Below are 24,240 nucleotides of genomic sequence, written 5' to 3' on the forward strand. Positions count from 1 at the left end.
TCCCATTTGATCCTGCAATCCCAGTTACTGGGCATCTACCAAGAAGAAAAAAAATCATTTTATCATAAGGACATTTGTACTAGACTATTTATCGCAGCTTCATTTATAATTGCCAAACTGTGGAAACAACCTAAATGCCCACCAACTCAGGAATGGATTAATAAGCTGTGGTATATATATCATAGAATACTATTCAGCCACTAAAGGCGTAGGGTGCCGGCCCCATATGCAGGAGGTGGCGGGTTCAAACCCAGCCGCGGCCAAAAACTGCAAAAAAAAAAAAAAACAGGTGGAGACTTCACATCTTTTGTATTAACCTACATGGAGTTAAAACACATTCTTCTTAGTGAAGCGTCACAAGAATGGAGAAACAAGAATGGAGAAGCAAGAATCCAAAGTACTCAATTCTGATATGAAGACAATGGATGACCCAGTAAATGATTGGGGGTAGGGAAAGGAGAGGAGCAGAGCTAGGGAAGGAGGGATTGGGGGGGGGGGGGTCACGGTGTATGACACACCCCCTGTAGGCGGGACACAATTGTAAGAGGAAATGTACCTAACAAATGTAATCAGTGTAACATGGTTCTCTATACCCTTAATGAGTCCTTGACGATAAAAAAAAAAAAAAAAATGAAATTGATAACAAAATGATTTGGAAACTACTACATCTAGGCCAGGCATAGTGGTTCACACCTGAAAACCTACCACCCTGGGAGGCCAAGGTGGGAGGATTGCTTAAGGTCGGGAGTTTGAGATCAGCCTAAGCAAGAGCAAGACCCCATCTCTACTACAACTAGAAAAAGTAGCCTGGCATCAATGCTGGGCACCTGTAGTCCCAGGTGCTCTAGAGGGTGAAGCAGGAGGATGGCTTGAGCCCAGGAGTTTGAGGTTCCTGTAATCTAGGCTGAGTCCACAACACTCTAACCCTGGTGACAGAGTGAGACTTGTCTCAAAAAAAGAAAGAAAGAAAAGAAACTACTAAATCTAGACCGAATAAATAATTAACAGAAAAATGATAATTACCCAGACATTTAAACTACACTTTAATTGAGGCATATGATAAAGAAATGCTAACCAAAGAAAACAACCTGAAATTTAATACTTCAGAATGTATCAAAAATGTTAGGATTTCCTGGCCAGACCGCAGGTCAGACCTCACTAACTTCAAGGGCTTTAATAAAAGGACTGCAGTTCAATGGAGGAGCTTCAGGGAGCACAGGCTGAGCACCAAAACCTGGGGCTCCAATTGTGTCCCCATTCCCAAACTGAGCTTTTTCTTTCTAGATTTTACATGATAAGCCTCTAATACAGTTTGATTGAAGAAAGGTTCTGCTACAGAAACCAACTCTGAAAACTAACATTAATACCTATGACCTCTAGGACCCAGTTGAAGAATTATCACCAGTACTGCAAGAAAGAAGTACCTCAGATGAGGACATCCTAGGTCCCTTTCTGGTCAATGCTTCTAATTTTGATCTCCTCCATGAAGGTCAGTACTCAGAAATAGTCCCCTCTCTGCTTCTAATCTCCCTCAGAATGGTGTACACTCCAGCAACATTGGCACACCCACCAGAATGCTAACTCGGAGAAAGGGTGGTGAGGAGAAAAGGAGAGAAAGGAAAGAGGGAAGGCTGTAAAGGAATACAGTACCAAGTTGGGGTACTCGGCACTTGGGTACTGATGAGGACATTCACTTTGGAAAACTTGACAATAGGCACTCAAAGTCAGCAACTGCACTCTTAGGAATACACTCAACAGAAATGCATGCACAAGTCCATCTCAAACACACACACACACACACACACACACACACACACGCTCAAAGCACCCACAATCTGCAAACATTCCAAATGCTCATCAATAGCGAATGGGTAAACTGGGGCATATTCATATAATGAATACTATATGGCAATGAGACCGAATAAATTACTGCACACAACAAAAATAAAGCTCACAAAGGTAGCATTGGGAGAAGACAAGTCAAAAGCATATAGAGGGTTTCTACTGATATAATGTTCAAAAATAGATACAACTGAGTTGCCATATGTAAAAAAAAAATTAAATCTCAATCCTTACCTTAATACTAAACCACCAAATGAATATAAGCTTAAATATTAAGAGCCTAAGGTACACAACGCACAAACTTTAAAAAAAAAAAAAAAATCAACAGGGCAGCGCCTGTGGCTCAGTGGGTAAGGCGCCGGCCCCATATACTGAGGGTGGCGGGTTCAAACCCGGCCCCGGCCAAACTGCAACAAAAAAATAGCCGGGTGTTGTGGTGGGCGCCTGTAGTCCCAGCTGCTCGGGAGGCTGAGGCAAGAGAATCGCATAAGCCCAAGAATTAGAGGTTGCTGTGAGCCGTGTGATGCCACGGCACTCTACCGAGGGCGGTACAGTGAGACTCTGTCTCTACAAAAAAAAAATAATAATAAAATAAAAAAAAAAAATCAACAAGCTGAATTTCATAAAAATCTGTGATCTGTGCACATTCTTATATGTATCTTCAGTTAAAATATTAATAAAAATTAAATAAAAACAATGCAAAGAATTGGATGGAGGGAAGACAACATCGTTAGCCATGCCGCCATCTCATTCAACCAGTCAGAAAAAAACACTCATGCATTTCAAATGTATCCATTCCTCAAGAAGAGAACTAAAACCAATAGTGAGTGGCAGAGCAGGGTGGGAAAAGGGAAAAATAGTTATCATTAACGATCTTTATTTGGGGGTTAAAGTGGGGGGGGGACTTACAATGAAGAGAAGATCTTTGACCCTCCTAACTACTCATAGCACACTACATAGATATAAAGGAAACCATATTCAACATAAAAGCAAATAAAACACACCTCAGATCCTGGATCCTTTTCCATCAAAGATAGATAAATATATATATATATATATATATTTTTTTTTTTTTTTTTTGGAGACAGAGCCTCAAGCTGTCACCCTGGGTAGAGTGCTGTGGCATCACAGCTCACAGCAACCTCCAACTCCTGTGCTCAAGCAATTCTCCTGCCTCCGCCTCCCAAGTAGCTGGGACTACAGGCGCTCGCCACGACACCCTGCTATTTTTTGGTTACAGCCGTCATTGTTGTTTGGCAGGTCCAGGCTGGATTCGAACCCGCCAGCTCAGGTGTATGTGGGCTGGCACCTTAGCCGCTTGAGCCACAGGCACTGAGCCTCCATCAAATATTCTTTTCTTCTTTCTCTTTTCATCTGGTACCCTCCTTTAAAAAAAAAATTTCCTTCCTTCCATTCTCCTTAATCATTCAAATTTTTCTTCTTGCTCTGTATCCACACATCATTACCATATGCCCTTTTCCTCTTCACTTAAGAGACTTCAAAATAAGAGAAGAAATTAAAACACACACTCAAAAACAGGTGAGGTATTTCAAACGCCCTTATATTGGAGGAGGGACAACACACAATCCCTAGCGCTTCTTACCAATCTTATTTATTCAGCAGTGTTAGAATATAGGCCGTAGCATAAATATTATTATGACACTTTCTCCCTCTCTCTTTCCTCTCCTCCCCGGAACAAAACAGACAGCAACTTGTGAATCCAATATTTGCTTGCTATCTAGAATGCATCTGGACTGAACTTTTTATCTGTTTCAGCACAAGTATAAACACTCCCCACTTTCTGAGACAGAATCTCACTCTGTTGCCCCGGGTGGAGTATAGCAGCCTCATCACAGCTCACAGCAACCTCAAACTCCTGGGCTCAAGTGATCCTCCTATCTCAGCCTTGCAATTAGCTGGGACTGTTAGCCACCATGCCTGGCTAATTTTTCCATTTTTAATAGAAATGGGGTCTCACGCTAGCTCAGGCTAGACTCAAACTCCTGACCTCAAGCAATCCTCCCACATTACCCTCCCATAGTGCTAAGATTACATGCATAAGCCACTGCACCTGGCAAGAAGGGCCCATTTTTAACAATGAAATACGTCAAAACTCCACAAACACACAGAGAGAAATGATCCTTTGATTGTAGTATCTGTTTCCTGAGAAAATACAAACCTATATGTCACTGTTATTTTGTTACTAACTTTTAATTGACTGTGAACTTTACCAATTAAAACAATGTCCATTTACATTTAAAAACACATGTGGGCAATGCTATGTGTGAATGTAGATTCTCAGCTGTCAGATCTCCCCATTTCATAAACTCCTCAGCCCTCCCTGGGATTGGCCTTGGCCAACTGGAAATCACGGCTCTGACTACTCTGGGCTCCAATCTTCTTTATTGATTAAAGACTGTATGATTTTATGTGAGTTCAATGAAGTAGTAGCAACACAGTGCTGGCAAAAATTTTAGTACAGTAAAATGCCTTCTGTTCACCTAGGATCTTTCTGGGATGATTTGTCAAAGAGTCCCTGCAACGGCCAGTTCTTCTATATGTACACACACACACACACACTCTCTCTACTCACTTACTCTACCCTCCTTGTCCCTTCCCATAAGCACTAAGAACTACTATCTGGATTGTTCAATAAATAATTAGTCATTTACTATCCCTCTGCATCCACAGGTTCCACATTCACAAATTCAAGCAAACACAAAATATTCAGGGAAGAAAATAAAAATAACGGGCGGCGCCTATGGCTCAGTGAGTAGGGCGCCGGCCCCATATACTGAGGGTGGTAGTTTCAAACCTGGCCCAGCCAAACTGCAATAAAAAATAGCCAGGCGTTGTGGTGGGCGCCTGTAGTCCCAGCTACTCGGGAGGCTGAGGCAAGAGAATCACCTAAGCCCAAGAGCTGGAGGTTGCTGTGAGCTGTGACACCACAGCACTCTACTGAGGGAGGCAAAGTAAGACTCTGTCTCTAAAAAAAAAAAGAAAGAAAGAAAGAAAATAAAACAAAAATAACAATACAACAACAATAATGATATGGCATTAATAATAACTTAACACAGTGTTAACCATTTATGTAGCATTTACACTGTATTAGATATTATAAGAAATCTAGTTGATGACTTAAGTATCTAGGAAATATGAATAGGTTATAGGCAAATACTACACCATTTTCTATCAAGGACTTGCGTATCTGTGAATACTCACGTTACTGGTGTTATGTGGGGGCACTAGAACCAAACACCCGTAGCCTCTGAGGGCAACTGAACTGCCTTTTATCTAGCGACTGTGGTTATTAATACTGCTCCTCTTGCTCATACGTGCTACCCCACAAATCCCAGGCATCCTCTATCTAGCTACGAAAGGGCAAAAAGAAGAAAAAAAAATTGAAAACCTCGTTTTTTCATCAAATATTCACAGTTTATTTTATTACATTCAAATGGGGGTAAACAAGGAAGACTGTAGCTAACATCATCCATCATGTTCAACACTCAACTGAGGAGAGAGAAGATACTTGTAGGATTTACTCCAGAAGAGCTCTCTCACAGCAAACGTTGCTCTCCTAACTGGCCATAATACATCATCTTTCATTCATCAGGCATCTATTAAAAATGATTCATTCAATAATGTCATCTACTCTAAAAATGCAAAAAAAATAATACACAAACGTTTTTGTCACCCTGTTAAGTTTTGGTCCTTTGAGTCAGCCATTCCAAACAGAAGTACTCCAAACCTCCCTGTGAAATGAGTCTATGGATTTTTACCATTCTTTAAAGGTAAAAACATAATTTTAAATTTCAAGGTGCTATTGAGATCTACTGGGATAACATGTTTTCTAATTTAGTCCAAAACAAAACCTTGAAAATTCCATCATAGTTTTACTTCATATCATATTTGTATTTTTCAATGAAGAAGTCTTAGCCTACAAAAATAAATTAGGTTTATTTTTTTGTTTCACTTTTCCTTTTACCAAATTGTTTGAACAAAATAATTCAGCCAATACTGGCTCTCACAAGACTAGAAATTCCCTTTAACAGGGATAAAAATAAGATGGACAAATTATTAGAAAACTCACATCACAGTTTCTGTATCTATTATATTATGAAGTATATGCAGAGTTTCTCTACTCAGTTCCTTGAAATAATGAAATATCATTCTATATTGCAGGAACAAAACCAGTTGTAGTGAATGATAATTCTGTATTTCTCACAAACAAGCAGCTTCTCCCTTCTTTTAAAAAAAGAAGCCAGATTTCTTCATCCTTTCCGCCAATAGACAAATGGGAATGCCAACTGTATGTAAATTCCAAATATCTCTAAGACATAGGCCAGGATGCCTCAAACCACACACCTTAATTTTAAAAAAAAGAAAAGACTTTTCAATGAAGATGGCTGTTGAACAAGGAATTGAAGAATGTGACGGTAATGCTATATGACACTGTAAGGTATTAAATTCCTCAACAGGAGATAGTGTTACTCAGCCATGGATTTTTATTTAACTTCACATTCTCATTTCCTAAGTTCTTCCAAACAAATTAAAAAACCAAATGATTGACTATTCATTATTGGATGGCTTCTAATAAAAAGAAAATAAAAAATATCCTCTGTTTTTAATACATTTACATTAATAAAACAACTTCTATGTTCGCAAAATGTTGGCTGAACCTTACGCTACTTTTATCACCCATTAAGTCCAAATATTACAATTGCCAAATATATCTCTAAGCACTCCCCAAAATAACAATCATCAAATTAAGGAAATCTCTGGTAAACTATGTATAAAGTTAAGAGCAAAGTGGCTAATTTCTAAACTTTAATGTCATGACCACATGTCCTCCCTTACTCTTCAAATATCCAGTAGAGCCCAAATAAGTAAATAAACAAAGTCACTAAAATATTTTAGAATATCGTCCCTTACAGGATGTCTTTTAACCAGAAAACCTCATCCATCCTATCTTGTTTCAATAATATTCATTAACTCTGCTCAACTCTTAATTTGTCAATAGAGAATTCATGATACCCCCAAAAAGTAAACATTAATCATTGTCATTTCATTAAGAGTGTTCTTCCTAGTATTTAACTTTAATGTTATAGTTGACACCTGGGACCACTCACTATTTATACAACCCTCTCCCTTCCCATCACCACCATCTTACTGGGATAACAGCCATAAGGCTGAAGGCTGTTTTCCATGTCAGCAATCAGAACGCTTGCCATCAGATGGGCTAGCTACAGACCAGAAGTAGGAAGCTACATAAAAATAAACACAAACAGTCCTAAATTTTTCTACATTCAATCTCTTAAAAAAGCAGTAATATCATCTTTATTTGTGATGTTCTAAGTTACAGCCAGAGCTTTTCTCCTAATTATAATAATTATTTAACATGATCGTTTTGCCATCAGATCATGCCCTTCATATACTAATGTACTTTCATTAAATCCATTTTACTGTAGCTGGTACAATATTTTTAAATATTTCTGGTATCATTCTTTAACTACCAAATTATTTCTCTATGATATTTTCCTAAATATCAGATCTATCGGCAAGAAAATGGTAACCCTGAAAACTAACCCTAGGAAAGACAAATCAATATACCTTACATATAAAATATCAACATTAATTATAAACTATTAGGAAACCAAAAGAAAGGTAAGCATCAACTGTATGCCCAAGAACCTCAATTTAAAACAGTATGTAGTATACACATTTTGGTAAATAGAAATGGACACAATATTTACAAATCAAAATAAGCAACTACAGCCCCGTTTCTGGCTTTAGATAAGAATATCTTAATTTTTTTGCATAAGGAAAAGTAGTTGTTTAATGAAATATCTCCTTACAGGTATAATCATATGATTGACAGATAAAATAATTGCTTTAAAAATACTTCTGAGTCATTTTGTCCTTACCTGCAGGCATGAACCATCACTGCATGCAGTGACTGTTCCATTTCCTAACACAGACTTGAAGAAGCATCATCTCTTTCAGAATGTGACTAATCTGTGGGTTTGCAATTTCTAAGCTATTTACAAATGGCACTCCCTTTCCACATAAGAATAAATATTTATCACAACCAAAAAATTAGATATTTTTAACCTCCATCTTACAAATAACCTTGGTAATTCTGTACAGCAACAACCTCAAAATATAGGAAGAAAACCTAATAGCAGTATTTCCTTAAAGTGAGCAGGATTTTTTGTGTGTCTCAGCTGAATTATTTTTTTGAAGCCTTCAACAGCTGTCACCCAGGAACCAGTGGTCTGCTGTGTTATGGTGTGCGTGCTGCAGCTGATTAGGCTTCACTATTTTTTAAAAAACCAATTACCCTTGGCAAAAGCAGAACAGCCTACCCAAATACATATCATGAATACAGCACAATACCAGCATGCAGGACAAAACGTTATATAGCAAACTTGATAAGGGGGGGGATATATATACATATATAGATGTCCTGGTTTGTTTCTTAGCAATGCTACACCATTAATTTTTCATGCAAGAGATGTAGCTGTACCTTTCTGAAGAGGACGACTTCTCAGAGTTAACTGACATCAGCAGCTCAATCTTCTGCTTGATTTCTGGAAAAATCAGAAAATATTCACAACCAAGATTGCCTGCTCTTCCTTTCAAGCCTTATATCAAGAGATTTTTTCTTCTCTAATCCCTTTTGTTCAGAATGAGGCCACAAGATTCGCAGTACTTCTGTTAGGACTGGGATTCAATGGTGCTATAAAGGGAAAAAGCTCCAGAGGCAGCAGGCCTTGCTAAACTATGCACATGACTGTTTATGAAAGCAGGAAATACCATTTCATTTAAGCAGAGGGGTGTTCTCTTTTTTAAGGTAGAACTAGCATGGCTCTACAGGAAGATTTTAAATTTAGCAAATTAAAATACAAACAAGAAATGCTAACATCTGAATTCAGTACACTAGATAATTTGAGAAGCCTGGCTAATATCGTTACTGACTATACTGACAGATATACAATAGACAGATATACAACCCTTGGCTGCTTCTATTTCACTCGCCCTAAAAAATATGGCTCAGTGAATCATTTTTGTCACTTAAGAATGAAATATTAAACCAGAATCCCAATTTATAAATTAAAAAAATTTTAATCTTTAATTTCTTGATTGTGTTTAATTGAAGATTTATTTAACTCTAGTCCCTAACTCTTCTAGAAAGATACTTATTTTATACCTTACTTTCCCCCTCCTCCTTCACAGTACAGTACAAGTGAACAGCAACACCCAGTTATCGAGCAAAGATAATATGCTGGTCCTTTTAGGAAAGAAATGACAATGTCATCTACAACAGAAATGTAGGCGCCAGTTCCATTTAATTAAAAGATAATTGCTGGTACTGATTTGGAAAGGAGATCACAGATTCAAAGAGAATGAAAGGTAAAAATAAGAGGAAAAGGGGAAAGATAAGGAAGAAAGATTATCTAACATGTTTCTTTTAAAATACCAACAACTGACCTAAAGCACATAGTTTTAAGTTATAACACTGACATGGTCCCCTTACCCAAACTATTTCAATGTGTAAAGGTGTTTTCCTATTTCTAAAAAGTCTTTTCAACTTGATTTTAAAAATTAAAGTATGGTTTCATAATAAAAAGTTCACATACTAGAAATACAACCTAGTGCCACTCAACTGCTAGAAACAATCTCAAGATTTCAAAATAAACTGCAATCATTTTTATTTGGGGGGAGGTTAAAATAAATTTTAATTTTCTAAAATGTTGCCTATATTAATCAAAGTGGAACATCAGAAGATGTAAAATAAAAGTAAAAATTAGCTACATAAAATACAATGGACCTATACACAAATATCCTCTGAGTGTTAAGGGATTTTCCAAATTGATTAAGGTTGTAACTTCACTGAATGAGCTTATAAAACTGGCAGGAGTATCTGATGAGAGAACAGAATCTACCAGGGACGGCTGCCAAACTGCATAGCCACTGGGAAGAGCACGGAACACAGTGTTTACAACGGGGCCGCTAACCATGACTTACCTTGCCACTCCTCAGGTGGACCGCAGGGCTTGTTGTCCCTAGGTGTCCCCATAATGCCATCCCACCCCCACCCCATTTTAAACAGAGCAGACTGTTAGAAAGCTCAGACTTTAGAAACAGGTTCCTCCAACATTTTTTTCATAGCCATATGACCTTTGGGAAATTACTTAAATGCTCTAAAACCTCTATCTCCTTCCTGTAAAATGGGTATAATAATTCCTACTTGAAAGGCTGTCATGAGGATTTCATGAAATAATCCATGAAAGTAAAGTAGTATTGCGCTTTGGCATGTACTAAACCCTCACTGCCAACTGCTATGTAGTATCCAACAAAGAATAGCAATTCCACAGTAAAAATTTCCTGAATGAATTAACGAAGTATATGAGACCTGTGCAACTTTAATAGCTTCTCCATAGGTCAAAAGTTCACCCCATCCCTCTTACCATCAACCCTCAACATCCACCTTTTTGCCTGTGGAAATTTAACTTTAATCCATTTGCGGCCTCCCTTTCTAGAGAATTACTCTCAGTTTACCACCAACTGCTTCAGAAATCAGATTACATAAGAATCCATTGTCATCATGGCAATTTAATTCCAAAAAGGCAAAAATTTCAAACGTCAGTATATCTACATAAAACCAGTGCACGTCAGATGAAAAAAAACCAAGATTAAACTACACAGCTCTAATGAAATTTATGCCTATCTTATAAACATTGGAAAGAAAAGTTCAAGCTATAAACCATTTTCTAGCTGGTGACTTTGGGAGCTCCAAATCAAACCTGATTGTAATACTACATGAAAAGGTTTCTAACATCATTTTTACACTATCTCCAAATATCTCTTTGTTTATTCTTCTGTTCTCGTTCTTTGTGAGACAGTCTCACTCTGTCACCCTGGGTAGTGCAGTGGCTTTATAGCTCACAGCAACCTCAAACTCTCTTGGGCTCAAGTAATCCTACCTCAGCCTCCCACGTAGCTGGGACTACAGGTGCCTGCCACCACAATTAATTTTTCTATTTTTAGTAGAGACAGGGTCTTGCTCGTGCTCAGACTGGTCTCCAACTCTTGAGCTCAAGCAGTCTGCCTGCCTCACCTTGGCCTCCAAGTAGTAGGATCACAGGCACGAGCTACCACACCCAGCCCAAATTCTCATATTTGTTCATTGCTACATCCAGAAGGGACGAGAGGTCCAGGAATGCTATGATAATGTGGTAACTTTTGAGGTCCATATGTTCCACCTGTGATACTATCTACTCCCTAGCCATACCATTCAGGGATATGGTTACTTTCCACCTTCATTAAGAATTCCAGAAGCTACTTCTGAATCAAAAATAATAATAATAATAATAATAATAATAATTCCAGAAGCCCTTTAATTGACTTCAATTCCATCACAATACCTTCCACAATCCTTAAGGACCTTGGTATCCACATGAACATGGTTTCCCACAAACCGTGGCTAAGGACCTCAGCCTCTTCAAACTGCCATCTCTTGAACTTCTGTATCACCAGAGTCACCGAGTCTTATGACCACGCTGAGGACACTCTTAAACACATTGCAAATATTTTCCTCCCAATACTTGGTTCTTTTTCAATTTTAATAAATTTTATTTGATTACTCCTGGGATAGTATCTGGGAACCTAAACTTTATTTTTCTGCGATTAAGCTAAACCATCTTTTCCTTAACAAATTCTGGTCTTCTTCATAAACTTAGAAGGGCCTTCCCCATACCAAAAATTTTTTAATCTTCATCCTATTTTCCTCTAATATGCCTTTTTTTTTTTTTTTTTGAGACAGTTTCATGCTGTCTCCCGGCTGGAGTGCAGCAGTGTCATCACGGCTAACTACAACTTCAAATTCCGGGGCTCAGGTGATCCTCCTGCCTCAGCCTCCCAAATAGCTGCAACTACAGGCAGATACCACCACGCCTGGCTAAGTTTTCTCATTTTTATAGAGACAGGGTCTCGTTCTTGCTCAGGATAGTCTTGAACTTCTGACCTCAAGAGATACTCCTAACTCAGCCTCCCAGAGTGCTGGGATTACACACATGAGCCACACTGCACCTGGCCTCTAATATGCTTTATAATAAAATTTGGCATGTAGGGTGGTGCCTGTGGCTCAAGGGGTAGGGTGCCAGTCCCATATGCCGGAGGTGGTGGGTTCAAACAAAAAGAGAAAAAATAAAAAAAAATAAAAAAATTTGGCATGTAAATCGTGGACCCTTCTAAATTTATTCTGGTCTATGAATTGGTAAGGAGATCCAGTTTTAATCACATTTTAAAACCTTTACACCCCACCCCACACCCACAATTCTGAAATGACTCATCACCTCCACCTTCTTGGTACTTCCAAAGCATTAGTCTTTGAATTTTATGATTACATATTAATTAAACCACTGTCTCCATTTACACATTTAGGCCTGTGAGTACAAAAAAAAAAAAAAAAAGGTTCATCAACCTGATTGTTTAATAGTTCCTGCAAGTTTCATCTGTGTTCCCTACGGATGGAATCTGAAAATGCCTGACAGCATACTGATCAGACCCCACATCCCTCAGCCTTCTATTTATCATCTGCCCTGCTCCCACCTAAACACCACATGACCTTATTTCATACAGAAAACAAGCAAGTGGTCCCCGTGCAGTCTGAATAAACATATTTTAAATTATGGTTAATTAGATTTTAGTTATGTTTGTTTTTTTAATTTCTAAATAACACTATAAGAGACATTAAGTTTCAAGTTTTTACTTAAACACTTTTGTTTTTTTTATTCTCCTCCTAACTCTGGGTCCTTTGCAGGGTCATCCTCTTCCACAAACCCTGTAAATGTGGATGCCACCTGCACGATCCTCTTTTCACTCACTGACCTTTCTTCCTATACCCTTAACATCAACAACTCTAAGAGCACTGTTATCTGAATTTCCAGTCCAATATTCTCTCCTGAAAACCAGAACCATGTATTATCCTAGTTTCTACTTGACATTTTCACCTAGATCAGTGATTTTTAACTGGTGTGCTATGACAGGATCTTAGGTGCAGCAAAAAATTTTAAAGATCATTAACTAAACTTTTTGAAAGAAGTTCAAAGCAGAATTAAGTATATTCCTTTTTGTACTCCTTTTTTTTTTTTTTATTGACATATTTTAAGTGTGCCACAGAAGTTTAACTGTAGGTTCAAATGAGCCAAGAGATAAAAAAGGTTGAAAAATACTGCCCTAGATATAGATAGTCCCTTGCCTTGAATGCAACGTCTAAAACTGAACTGGTCAACTTCTCAAGCTAATGTCCCCCTTTTACCATCTTTGTATCTCAGTGAACAGCAGCCCATTGCCCTAACCAAGCCAGAAATTTGAGGGATCCCAGATTGGTCTCCCTGGCTCGTATAGGGATATCATTCCCACACTCCGACCATTCTCCCTTTCATGTGTATCTCATGCTCTGGAGATAACGAGCCCTGTTTTATGTGGTTCCCAAACACCTTCCCTTGTACATCCAACTCACTTTTCTAATCTCAGTCCCAAATGTCACCTCCTCCCAGATAGATTTAAGTTCACCTGTTCCTCTCTATCACATACACTCACATTAGAGAATTACTAAAATGTGTTACTTGTTTGACTCCTTGTGAGACCACAGCTTCCTTAAGGATAGGGAACTAAATTTTTGCTTTAATTTACAGAGGCTGGCTATCACAGACACTGATTTGTTGATACCTTCAAAGTCTTCTTAGCCTTTTCTACTCAATTAAGTGTTAAAGTTAGAAGTTAGCTAGCTAAATTTGTTTCCTTGTTCTCACCCTCTCTCTCTTTTTTTTTCTTTTAAAGACACAAGACTATGTCACCCAGGCTGGTTGTGAACTCCTGGCCTCAAGCAATCCTCTTGGCTGAGCCCCATGCCTAGACCCTCCTTATTCATAAACATACATTTCCAGACGCAATTAGTGATCCAAACAATTTTAAAGCTAGAAGGATCCTTAGAGATCATCACATAGTTGAACTATAAGAATTTATAAAGGAGAAATCTGAAAAGAAAAAAGATGAAAGACCTGAAAGCAATGACATTTTTCATCTTCTCCAAAAAATCATCTCTGAAAGCGGAACATTTCAACCTTCTTTTAAATAAGCTTTTAAAATACCATTTTCTCCTATCCCTAATCAATTAAAATCATCACTACCAATCAGCTTTTTTGATTAAAACAAGTAATCATCTGTGACACAATGTTCTTCTTTATCACCTTACACACACCCCTTAACAAAAAAAAAGGAAACAATTTACTGAGATTTTCCCAATTCTCTTGTAACCAATTTACAGACCTTCCTCATAATACTCTTTTACTCCCTTTTTCACTCAAGATGTAAAATATACTCAAATTCATTGTGAAGATGAACCATTTAATCTTCAGCTAAATGGCCTATCTCTATATAAGAGAACCCCTCTACATTGACCAAGGGACTCTAACAAACTGGTCAACATTCAGAGGCAGTCAACATAAGGAACTAGACCTGCTATATACGTGGTGCATGTCCGGTCTATAAAAATTTAGTCAACATAAGGAGGTGGTCAGTGTAGGCCTACTATGGATGCAACTGTATTTCACTTTCCACTCTGTAATGCAGTGAGGTTTAAGACTCCTAGACACTTAGGGCTTCAGTCAGGAACTAAGCCAATCCCCTGAACCCTGACCAAGAATGGCAGATTACCAGTAACTCTTGTCAGAATCAAATCCAATAAAAGAGGTGCTTCAAAGATGCAGACATCTGAGGAGGGAAATTGGGCCACCCTGAATCCACCTAGAATCCTAGGAGTGGAGGACGCATGAGAACACTGGGAAGCCGTGGGCGGGACATGCTCGTTTGTCACTTCCATCACCAAATGTGAATGAGAGCCCTAGCTTTCGTGGCATGGAAATAAAGACATAGTAAATGTGCAGATGGTTCTACCTAAATTCTCAAATGTACATCCTTCTTCTGGAAAGGACACTGTTCTGACAAAGTCAATAAATTCCCTTTTATTTGCCAAAATCCTCTCATCCACAAACTTGACTTTATTAAATCTGAAATGTCCAATTTCTTGTAAGTTTATTGTAAATCAAACAAGAAGTAGGCTCAGCGCCTATAGCTCAAGCGGCTAAAGCCCCAGCCACATACACTAGAGCTGGCGGGTTCTAATCCAGCCTGGACCTGCCAAACAACAATGACAACTACAACCAAAAAATAGCTGGGCGTTGTGGTGGGCACCTGTAGTCCCAGCTACTTGGGAGGCTGAGGCAAGAGAATCGCCTGAGCCCAGGAGTTTGAGGTTGCTGTGAGCTGTGACAGCACAGCACTCTACCCAGGGCGACAGCTGGAGGCTCTCTCTAAAAAAAAAAAAGTCAAACAAGTAGTAGTACAATCAAAGTGCATGCCTAATCTACCAACACAGTCTACTGGCCAGTCACTGGCTGTTTAATCACAAGTAGCCACCTCATAACATTCAGCTGGTTGTAGCAGACATCCACTGGAATCAATTCACCACATTTCACAAAGCTGTAAAAATACCAGCACTGGACCACCAAACAGAAACCATCAGCTTTTTTGATGAATATTCATTTTTGGACTGTGTTTCTACACTTCATCTTTATCCAACAACTAGGCTAAACACTTGCAATTGTCAAAAAGAATATACTTTTCCTCACATGTTATAGAAATGCTTTGCCTTTATATCATGACAGCAAAGAAAGGCAGGCTTCAAGCCCATTTCTCTTATGCTCATTTAACTCGTGCTTCTTTTCCTTGCCAATTTGTTTCAAATGGCCCAATATTGTTGGAATAGTTAATCAAGCCTTGCTGCTACTTCACCTGTAGGTTGAGATGGATTCCCTTCCACTACAGCTTTCAGCTCCTCCTCATCCACCTTGTTCTCAGGTCACTCAGGTTTTCAAGATTAAAATCACCACAATGAAACTTCTGTGCCACATGCTTGTCAGACACTTCACTGATATTTCAAGTTGTCTGCACTGCACTGGTTCCATGATGAAACTCATATTCAAAAATAACCCGAATTTTTGACCTATCTATGATTTCAAAAACATTGCTCTTGGCCGGGCACAGGGGCTTACACCTATAATCCTAGCACTCTGATAGGTTGAGGAAGGTGGACTGCCTGAGCTCAGGAGTTTGAGACTAGCCTGAGCAAGAGTGAGGCCCCGTCTCTAAAAACAGCTGGGCATTGTGGCAGACACCTGTAGTCCCAGCTACAAGGGAGGCTGAGGCAAGAGGATGGTTCGAGCCCAAGAATTTGAGGCTGCTGTGAGATATGATGCCATGGCAATCTACCAAGGGTGACAAAGTGAGACTCTTTCAAAAAAAAAATAATAAAAAATTGCTCTTAAAAAATTTTTGAAAGATAATCATAAGCCAAAACATGCATTTGATATAAGGAAGAGGTTTCTTCACAATTTAAAAAAAAAAAGACAAGAATTGCCAAAGTGAAATGTCAGAGATTTAATTTCAAAATTAGTACTTAAGGAAACTGGACATTTCTTACGTAATCATCTAATATTGGGGGCTGTGTAAGGAGTAATTTTTTTTAAATTAATCATAGCTTTACATTTATGTGGAGCTACTTCAGAAAGTAAGAAATAAATATGTGCTACAATTCCTTTATATCAGCAGTTCTCAACCTGTGGATCGCGAGCCCTTTGAATGACCCTTTCCCAGGGGTTGCCTAAGACCATCCTGCATATCAGATATTGACATTACGATTCATAACAGTAAGCAAAATTACAGTTATGAAGTAGCAACGAAAATAATTTTATGGTTAGGGGTCACCACAACATGAGGAACTGCATTAAAGGGCCTCAGCATTAGGAGTCATTAGCAAGGTTTAGAACCACTGCCTTCAATGAGAGGGAAAGCCTCCAGAATGTATCTAGAAGCTTACAGGAAAATGCCTCAGCAGGCCTCAGAACCAGAATCTTCTTCACAAGGTAGGGCAGTTCTCAAAACTGATTATGTTTTCAGTGCACAGTGGGATCATTCTCCCTCACGATGCTCCATATTCTGGGGCTTCAACACCTCTCTGAACCCATCTCCACTTCTCCTGTCACTACCAATTGGCTGCTTCTCTCCACATTCACACACTCCACCATCTCAGGATGCATGCTTAATTGTTTCCTCTCTTTCTGTTTCCAACTTCAGCCTACGATTATCTTTAAGGGACTCCCAATGAAAGGCAAAAGGCCTGCAGAGGCTTTTCTGGCTCAGGGGTTTGTCTCTGACGCTAGCATCTGAGACCACTAAAGATGAATAACACGTAAGACACCCCTCAAAAAAGTGCAGAAATAGAGTAAATCCTTGACGTCATCTAGAAGGGTGACGAGTGAGTGACCAACATCTTGAAAGGTCACTGTGTTCATTATTTAAGCCCTCTCTGTTACAAGAATGCACTGAACAACAGAAATTATGCAGACATAATCACTAGTGAGCTGAGCATTCAAACACCTGTCCCTGACCACCACTGGCCTCTATCTTCACACATCAAAATCCATCCTTTCCTTCCTGATCACATAGCCCAACAATTCAACAAAATGCAAATCTAAAACCAACAAGTAAAACCTGAAAATCTGCAAAAGATACAACATTTGACAAAACTGATAGAGGATAATACTAAAGAAATGCTAAGCCCAGGCAAAACCACTGAGGAAGAGATAATAGATTTTAAGGAGGTTAGTAAATGAAGAGAAAAATCAACAGGGAAATATGTTCAGTGTCTCAAAAATGATAATTTGATTATTATATACTTAAAAAGGGAAAATAATAAAACCTTTAAATATATACATATTTTTAAGAGACAGTCTCATTTTGTCACCCTCAGTAGAGTGCTGTTGCAACACAGCTCACAGCAACCTCCAGCTCTTGGGCTTAGGCGATTCTCTTGTCTCAGCCTCCCGAGTAGCTAGAACCACAGCACCCGGCTATTTTTTTTGCTGCACTTTGGCCTGGGCCGGGTTCAAACCCACCACCCTCAGTATATGGGGCTGGTACCCTACTCTCTGAGCCACAGGTGCACAGCTCAACCCTTTAAATAATTTGCAAAAAAGCTGTTGATTATGATTGTATTACAACCTAAAAGATGTCTAATCATGTTATTGTACAACTCGGTATGGAAATAATATGCCAAAAATAATCAACATTTGATGCATTTTTGTTCATTCTAAAAATCAGTATATATATTTTCAATTACAACTTAAATACTGTTAAATAAAATAAGCTCACTTTAGGCTTGACGCGTGTAGCTCAGAGGCTAGGGTGCCAGCCACATACATTTGAGCTGCCAGGTTTGAACCCAGCCCAGGCCCACCAAACAACAATGACAATTACAATAAAAAAATAGCCAGGCGTGCTGGGCGCCTGCAGTCCCAGCTACTTGGGAGGCTGAGGCAATAGATGCCACAGCACTCTACCCAGGGCAACAGCTTGGGACTCTTGTCTCAAGAAAAAGAAAAAAAAAAAAGAATAAGCTCACTTTAAAATGCTAATTTCATGTGAAACTTGGTAAACAGTCTGTAAAGCTAGTGAATGATGCCCCATGATCATATCAATGTACACAGCTATGATTTAATAAAAAAACACGCTAATTTCATTTTTTAAGACAAAGTCCCAATTTCACTCCCTTCCTTAAAATAGTAGCCTTTCGCCAATATCAATTTTCCTCCAGTTGTAATTCCAAAACAAGGTTATTTATGTTCGTGAATGTGGTTTCAACTGACTATAAAGTGTTCACTCCAAAGGCCACAATGGGGTGGGTGCAGAGTGGAGAATGAAGGGGGAGGAGGTGGAAGCCTCAGGCTGGTTCCACTACTGCAGCTTATCAGAAACTGTTGACAAGAGGAAATGTTTCTCCTTCTGCCACTTTCTAAGTTATTATTGAGTGCAATTTATAATCAAGTAAAACACTAGTTTAAAAGAAAAGGTTTGCTGTTGACTTCCAAATTCTAGGAAGAAAAGTGAGCCAGTCCCTCCCTTTGGGATCTCTACCCTTCCCTACCACCACCCCAGGACCCCAGTAAGGTGTGACAGAAAATCAGCAAACAAGAAGGCTTGTCAGGCTCTGTCTTCAGCCTATGATCCCAGACCACACAGCTGAAAGGCTGTGTGGCATGTGTTAATGCCTTACAGTGCATCAGATAGTATGTGTTACAGTGTTTTGGTGTTATAGAACTTTAGGAACAACTAAAGGCAAAAATTTATCAAAGCATGAAAATATAAATGTTTAAATAAATCTCTAATTGTATTAGTCTCCACACCCATGATTACCCTCTATTAGCAATGAAATGTAATGAAATTAATCCCTGAAAACTGTCTACAGGTTTCTCACCACAGCAAAGTATCATTAATAGTTAATCCAGCATCTTAACAAAACAAAGGCTCTCTTACCCTGACTCTGTTGGACAGATAGAAAAAGTAACACAAGTGCTCAGATAACTGTGAGCTGTTACACTCAAGGTGACATCCAATGCTATGTTCACCATGGGGCCAAGTTAAAGCTTTCTCTGTGTTGCCCTTAAAAAGTAAACATCATGTGTCTATTCTACTGGTACAATATACCAATGTTAGAAATTATACTTTGGAATAATACGCAGAAATGGAAAGAGTGTTTTTTCTTTAAGAGGCAGGGGCTCGCTCTGTCACTCAGGCTGGAGTGTGGTGGTACAATCTAGGCTCACTGTAACCCTGCATTCCTGGGGTCAATCCATCTTCCTACCTTAGCCTCGTGAATAGCTAGGACCATGGGCATGTGCTACCACACCTAGTTTGTTTTTGTTTTTCTTTTTAGATACAGAGTCTCATTTTGTCACCCACGGTAGAGTGCCATGCCATCACAGCTCACAGCAACCTCCAGCTCTTGGGCTTAGGTGATTCTCTTGCCTCAGCCTCCTGAATAGCTAGGACTACAGGTGTCCCCCACGATGCACAGCTTTTTTTTTTTTTTTTAATTGCAGTTTGGCCGGGGCTGAACCTGTGACCCTCAGTATATGGGGCTGGCACCCTACTCACTGAGCCACAGGTGCCGTCCTGTTTATTTTTCTTTTAATAAGAGAAAGAGTCTTCATAAGTTGCCCTGGCTCCTCAAACTCCTGCCCTCAACAATCCTTCCTCCTTGGCTTCCCAAAACACTGGGATTATAGGCATGAGCCACCATGCCTGGCAGGAAGTATTTTTACACTCCTTAGAGATGATTTTTCTCATACTAGATATTAATAGATTAATGAAACTACTTGATTCTGGCTTGGCACTCGTAACACAGTGGTTCGAACCCGGCCCAAGCCAGCTAAACGACAACAACTGCAACAAAAAAAATAGCTAGGCACCTGTGGTCCCCGCTACTTGGGAGGCTGAGGCAAGATAATTGCCACGGCGCTCTACCAAGTGTAGCATAGTAAAAAGAGAAACTACTTAATTCTCTAACAATGTGATTTATAGTCATGAATTAAGACATTTTAATTTCATTTACAATTGCAAATAAGACTATGAATTAACCAAAGCAACAAATGCCTGGTTTTCCAACTCCTTTAGTAAACCAAGGCCCACCCATCTCAATCAGAAACTTATACTAAGTCAAAGATGCCAAAAATTGGCCAGGTGTGATGGCTCACATCTGTAATCTTAGCCCTCTGGGAGGCCAAGGCAGGAGGATCCCTTGAGCTCTGGAGTTCAAGACCAGCCTAAACAAGAGTGAGACTTTCTCTCTACTAAAAACAGAAAAATTAGCTAAGTTTGGTAGTGAGCACCTGTATTCCCAGACACTTGGGAGGCTAAGACAGAAGGATGGCTTGAGCCCAAGAGTTTGAGGTTGCTGTGAGCTAGGCTGAGGTTATGGCACTCAAGCCTGGGAGACAGACAAATAGAGACTCTGTCTCAAGAAAAAGGCAAAATTATTGTGCAAGGCTATTTACATGTATGAGAAAATAAGAGACAGGCGGCACCCGTAGCTCAGTGGGTAGGCGCCAGCCATATACAGTGATTTCGAACCTAGCGCGGGCCAGATAAAACAACAATGACAACTGCAACAACCACCAAAAAAAAAAAAAAAAAAAAATAGCCGGGGGTTGTGGCAGGCGCCTGTGGTCCCAGCTATTTGGGAGGCTGAGGCAAGAGAATCGCTTGAGCTCAAGAGTTTGAGGTTGCTGTGAGCTTTGACACCACAGTACTCTACCCAGGGTGGCAGCTTGAGACTCTGTCTCAAAAAAAAGAAAAGAAGACATAAATAAAAATCCTTATTTAAAATATGTAAGCACCCCTACATTAACTTTCAAACCCTAGGAACTGAAATTGATGAGATACAGTCTAATTTTTCCAAACTTTTACGTTTTCTCAACACCAATCTGTACCAAGCTTTTTTGGGGGAAGGTGCCACAAAAATATGTAAGGCAAAATTCCTCTCCTCAGAGAGTTCACAGTCTAATATGCAACATTTCATTTGAACTGAACTGTCAGGCTTATTTGAGCCCTTTATATGAATGAACTCGTTTAATCCTTGCAACAACTGGAGATGGCAGGTACTTAATATAATTACCATTAAATATTCATGGAAACAAAGCTCTGAAAGTTGAAGAAATTTGCTCAAGATTCCAGAGCTACCCATCAGGCATGGTGGTGGTATGCCTGTAGTCTCAGCTACTTAGGAGTCCAAGGCAGAAGGACTACTTCACCCCTGCAGTTTGAGGCTACAGTACACTATGATTGTCCAGTGAACAGCACTGCACTCCAGCCTGGGCTGCATAGTGAGAATCCATCTGTCTCTCTCTCTCTCTTTTCTTTTTTTTTTGGGGGGGGGGGAGGGGGGGAATTCCAGAACTAAACTACTCCATTTGTAACAACATCAAAAGGAATAAAATCCTAAGAAATAAATTTAACCAAGAAAATACAGAATTGTACACTGAAAAGAAGACTTAATATTGGGATGATGGCAATACTCCCCACTGATCTACGGATTCAGTACAATCCCTATCAAAATTCCAGCTGCCTGTTATGCAGAAATGAACAAGTGGCTCCTCAAATCATATGGAAACACAAGGGACACTAAATAATGAAACAATCTAGAAAACAAGAAAAAAGCTGGAGGACTCCCCGACTCAAACCTATACAAAGCTATAGCCATCTGAAGTGTGAAACTATCCTAAGGATGGACATTTAAATCAATGAATAGGCCTCTTTGCTTCTTAGCCCTATTTGCTCTGGCAGTGGACGCCTATTCACTGTCTATGGCGATCATATCCTGCTCTGCAAACTTTCTTACTCTGTGTAAGCCTACCTCTCTCTTCCTCAGTAAATCTTAGTTTCATGATTGCCTTAAAAAATAAACATAAATCGGGCGGCACCTGTGGCTCAGTGAGTAGGGCGCTGGCCCCATACACCGAGGGTGGCAGGTTCAAACTCGGCCCTGGCCAAACTGCAACAAAAAATAGCCAGGCATTGTGGCAGGTGCCTGTAGTCCCAGCTACTTGAGAGGCTGAGACAAGAGAATCACTTAACCCCAAGAGTTTGAGGTTGCTGTGAGCTATGACGCCATAGCACTCTACCGAGGGTGACTCTGTGTCAAATAAATAAATAGTGGGTGGGGCATTTGAACATACATTTCCCCAAAGAAGTGGAAACCAACCCATACATGTACTTATACTAGCCTATAAGTACATGAAAAGATGCCAAACATTATTTGTCATTAGGGAAATGCAAATCAAAATGACACAGATAAAAAAAGACTGAAAACACTTAGTGAGGAGACAGAATTTGGAGCCCTTGTGCATGGCTGGTGGGGATGTAAAACGGTGCAGTTCTGGCAACAGTCTAGCAGTTATTCTAAGAGTTACGGAATTCTACCATATGATCCAACAATTCCACTCCCAGATATATACCAAAGAAAAGTGAAAATATATGTTCTTACTGCTAACACAAAAACATATACACAGGGGGGCGCCCTAGCTCAGTGGTTAGGGCACCAGCCACATGCTCCGGAGCTGGTGGGTTCAAACCCAGGGTGAGGCAAGAGAATCACTTGAGCCCAAGAGTTTGATGTTGCTGTGAGCTATGATGCCATCGCACTCTACCTCGGGTGACAAAGTGAGACTCTGTCTCAACTTAAAAAAGAAACGTACATAAATGTTTATAGTAATGTTACTCATAATAATCAAAAAGTGGAACCAACCCATACATCATCAACCTATGAATGATAAAATGTGGTATATCCATACATAAAAGGAATGGAGTACTAATACGTGCTGCCACATGGATGACCCCTGAAAACATTAGGCTGACAGAAGCCAGACACAACCCAGAGGGCATGATTCTGTGTATATGAAATGTCCTGCACAGGAAACCCATCCAGGCAGAAAGAAGATTCGTGGTTGCCAGGGGCTGGCAGGGCGGGATGAGGTGAGAGGAGGACGTGCTTGCTAAGACACAGAGATTTGTTTCTTTTTGAGATGATAAATTCTGGAATTAGATAATGGTGAATTCATAATACTATGAATATGCTTTTAAAAAACTTACTGTAGAAAAGAATTATATACTTTAAAATGGTGATTTAAGTTATTTGAGTAATATCTTCAATTAAAAAAGAAAAAAGAAAAAAAGATCACAGAGCTAGTAAGTGGCCCGCCTGGATGAGAACCCTAACTCCACAGCTGTGCAGCACAGCCTGCAAGGAGGAAAGGATCGATCTAATGTGGGGAAAAAAGTAGTCAGAAAAGGCACTTAGGCTTGGTGACAACTGCGCCAGGCAAAGAAAGGACTAAGCCCACTTGTGCAGAACAGTGGCACATGCAAAGCTACAGTGAACCTATCATGTGCACCATCTGAGCTGTTCTGGAGACTGAGTTACGGTGAACCTATCATGTGCATGATCTGAACTGTTCTGGAGGCTGAGTTGCGGTGAACCTATCATGTGCACCATCCGAACTGTTCTGGAGGCTGACCAGAGTGAAGGAAGTGCAGCTGCCAAAGGTCTGCATAGGTCTGCACCTGGAGTACCTTTCTGTGCCATAAAAAGTCCAGGTTTTAAGTAGGCCCAAAATACAACCAATTATACAGTCCAAACTAAAATCAGCAATTCAACAAGTGATTGAGATTTAAAAGCAATTTGGGTGGCGCCTGTGGCTCAGTCGGTAAGGCGCCGGCCCCATATACCGAGGGTGGCGGGTTCAAACCCGGCTGAACTGCAACCAAAAAATAGCCGGGCGTTGTGGCGGGCACCTGTAGTCCCAGCTACTTGGGAGGCTGAGGCAAGAGAATCGCTTAAACCCAGGAGTTGGAGGTTGCTGTGAGCTGTGTGATGCCACGGCACTCTACCGAGGGCGATAAAGTGAGACTCTGTCTCTACAAAAAAAAAAAAAAAAA

At 39.7% G+C, this 24,240-nt stretch overlaps 1 protein-coding gene across 11 annotated transcripts in view; it reads right to left on the bottom strand.

Moving 5' to 3' along the window:
- The window catches only part of SRPK2 (SRSF protein kinase 2), a 256,312-nt gene that overhangs the window by 144,265 nt on the left and 87,807 nt on the right, over positions 1-24,240 (bottom strand). For 3 of the 11 annotated variants that reach the window (XM_053553495.1, XM_053553491.1, XM_053553490.1), the window contains exon 3: positions 8,369-8,432. The exons of 6 other annotated variants lie outside the window; for them this stretch is intronic. In XM_053553495.1, the coding sequence (XP_053409470.1) occupies positions 8,369-8,406 (38 nt within the window). In that variant the 5' untranslated portion in view covers positions 8,407-8,432. Of the gene's footprint in view, positions 1-8,368; positions 8,812-24,240 lie in introns of those variants that run through there. 2 more of the 11 variants (XM_053553494.1, XM_053553493.1) reach the window with 2 other exon arrangements.

This window comes from Nycticebus coucang, chromosome 11 (genome assembly GCF_027406575.1).
Source record: "Nycticebus coucang isolate mNycCou1 chromosome 11, mNycCou1.pri, whole genome shotgun sequence".
Taxonomy (NCBI): domain Eukaryota; kingdom Metazoa; phylum Chordata; class Mammalia; order Primates; family Lorisidae; genus Nycticebus; species Nycticebus coucang.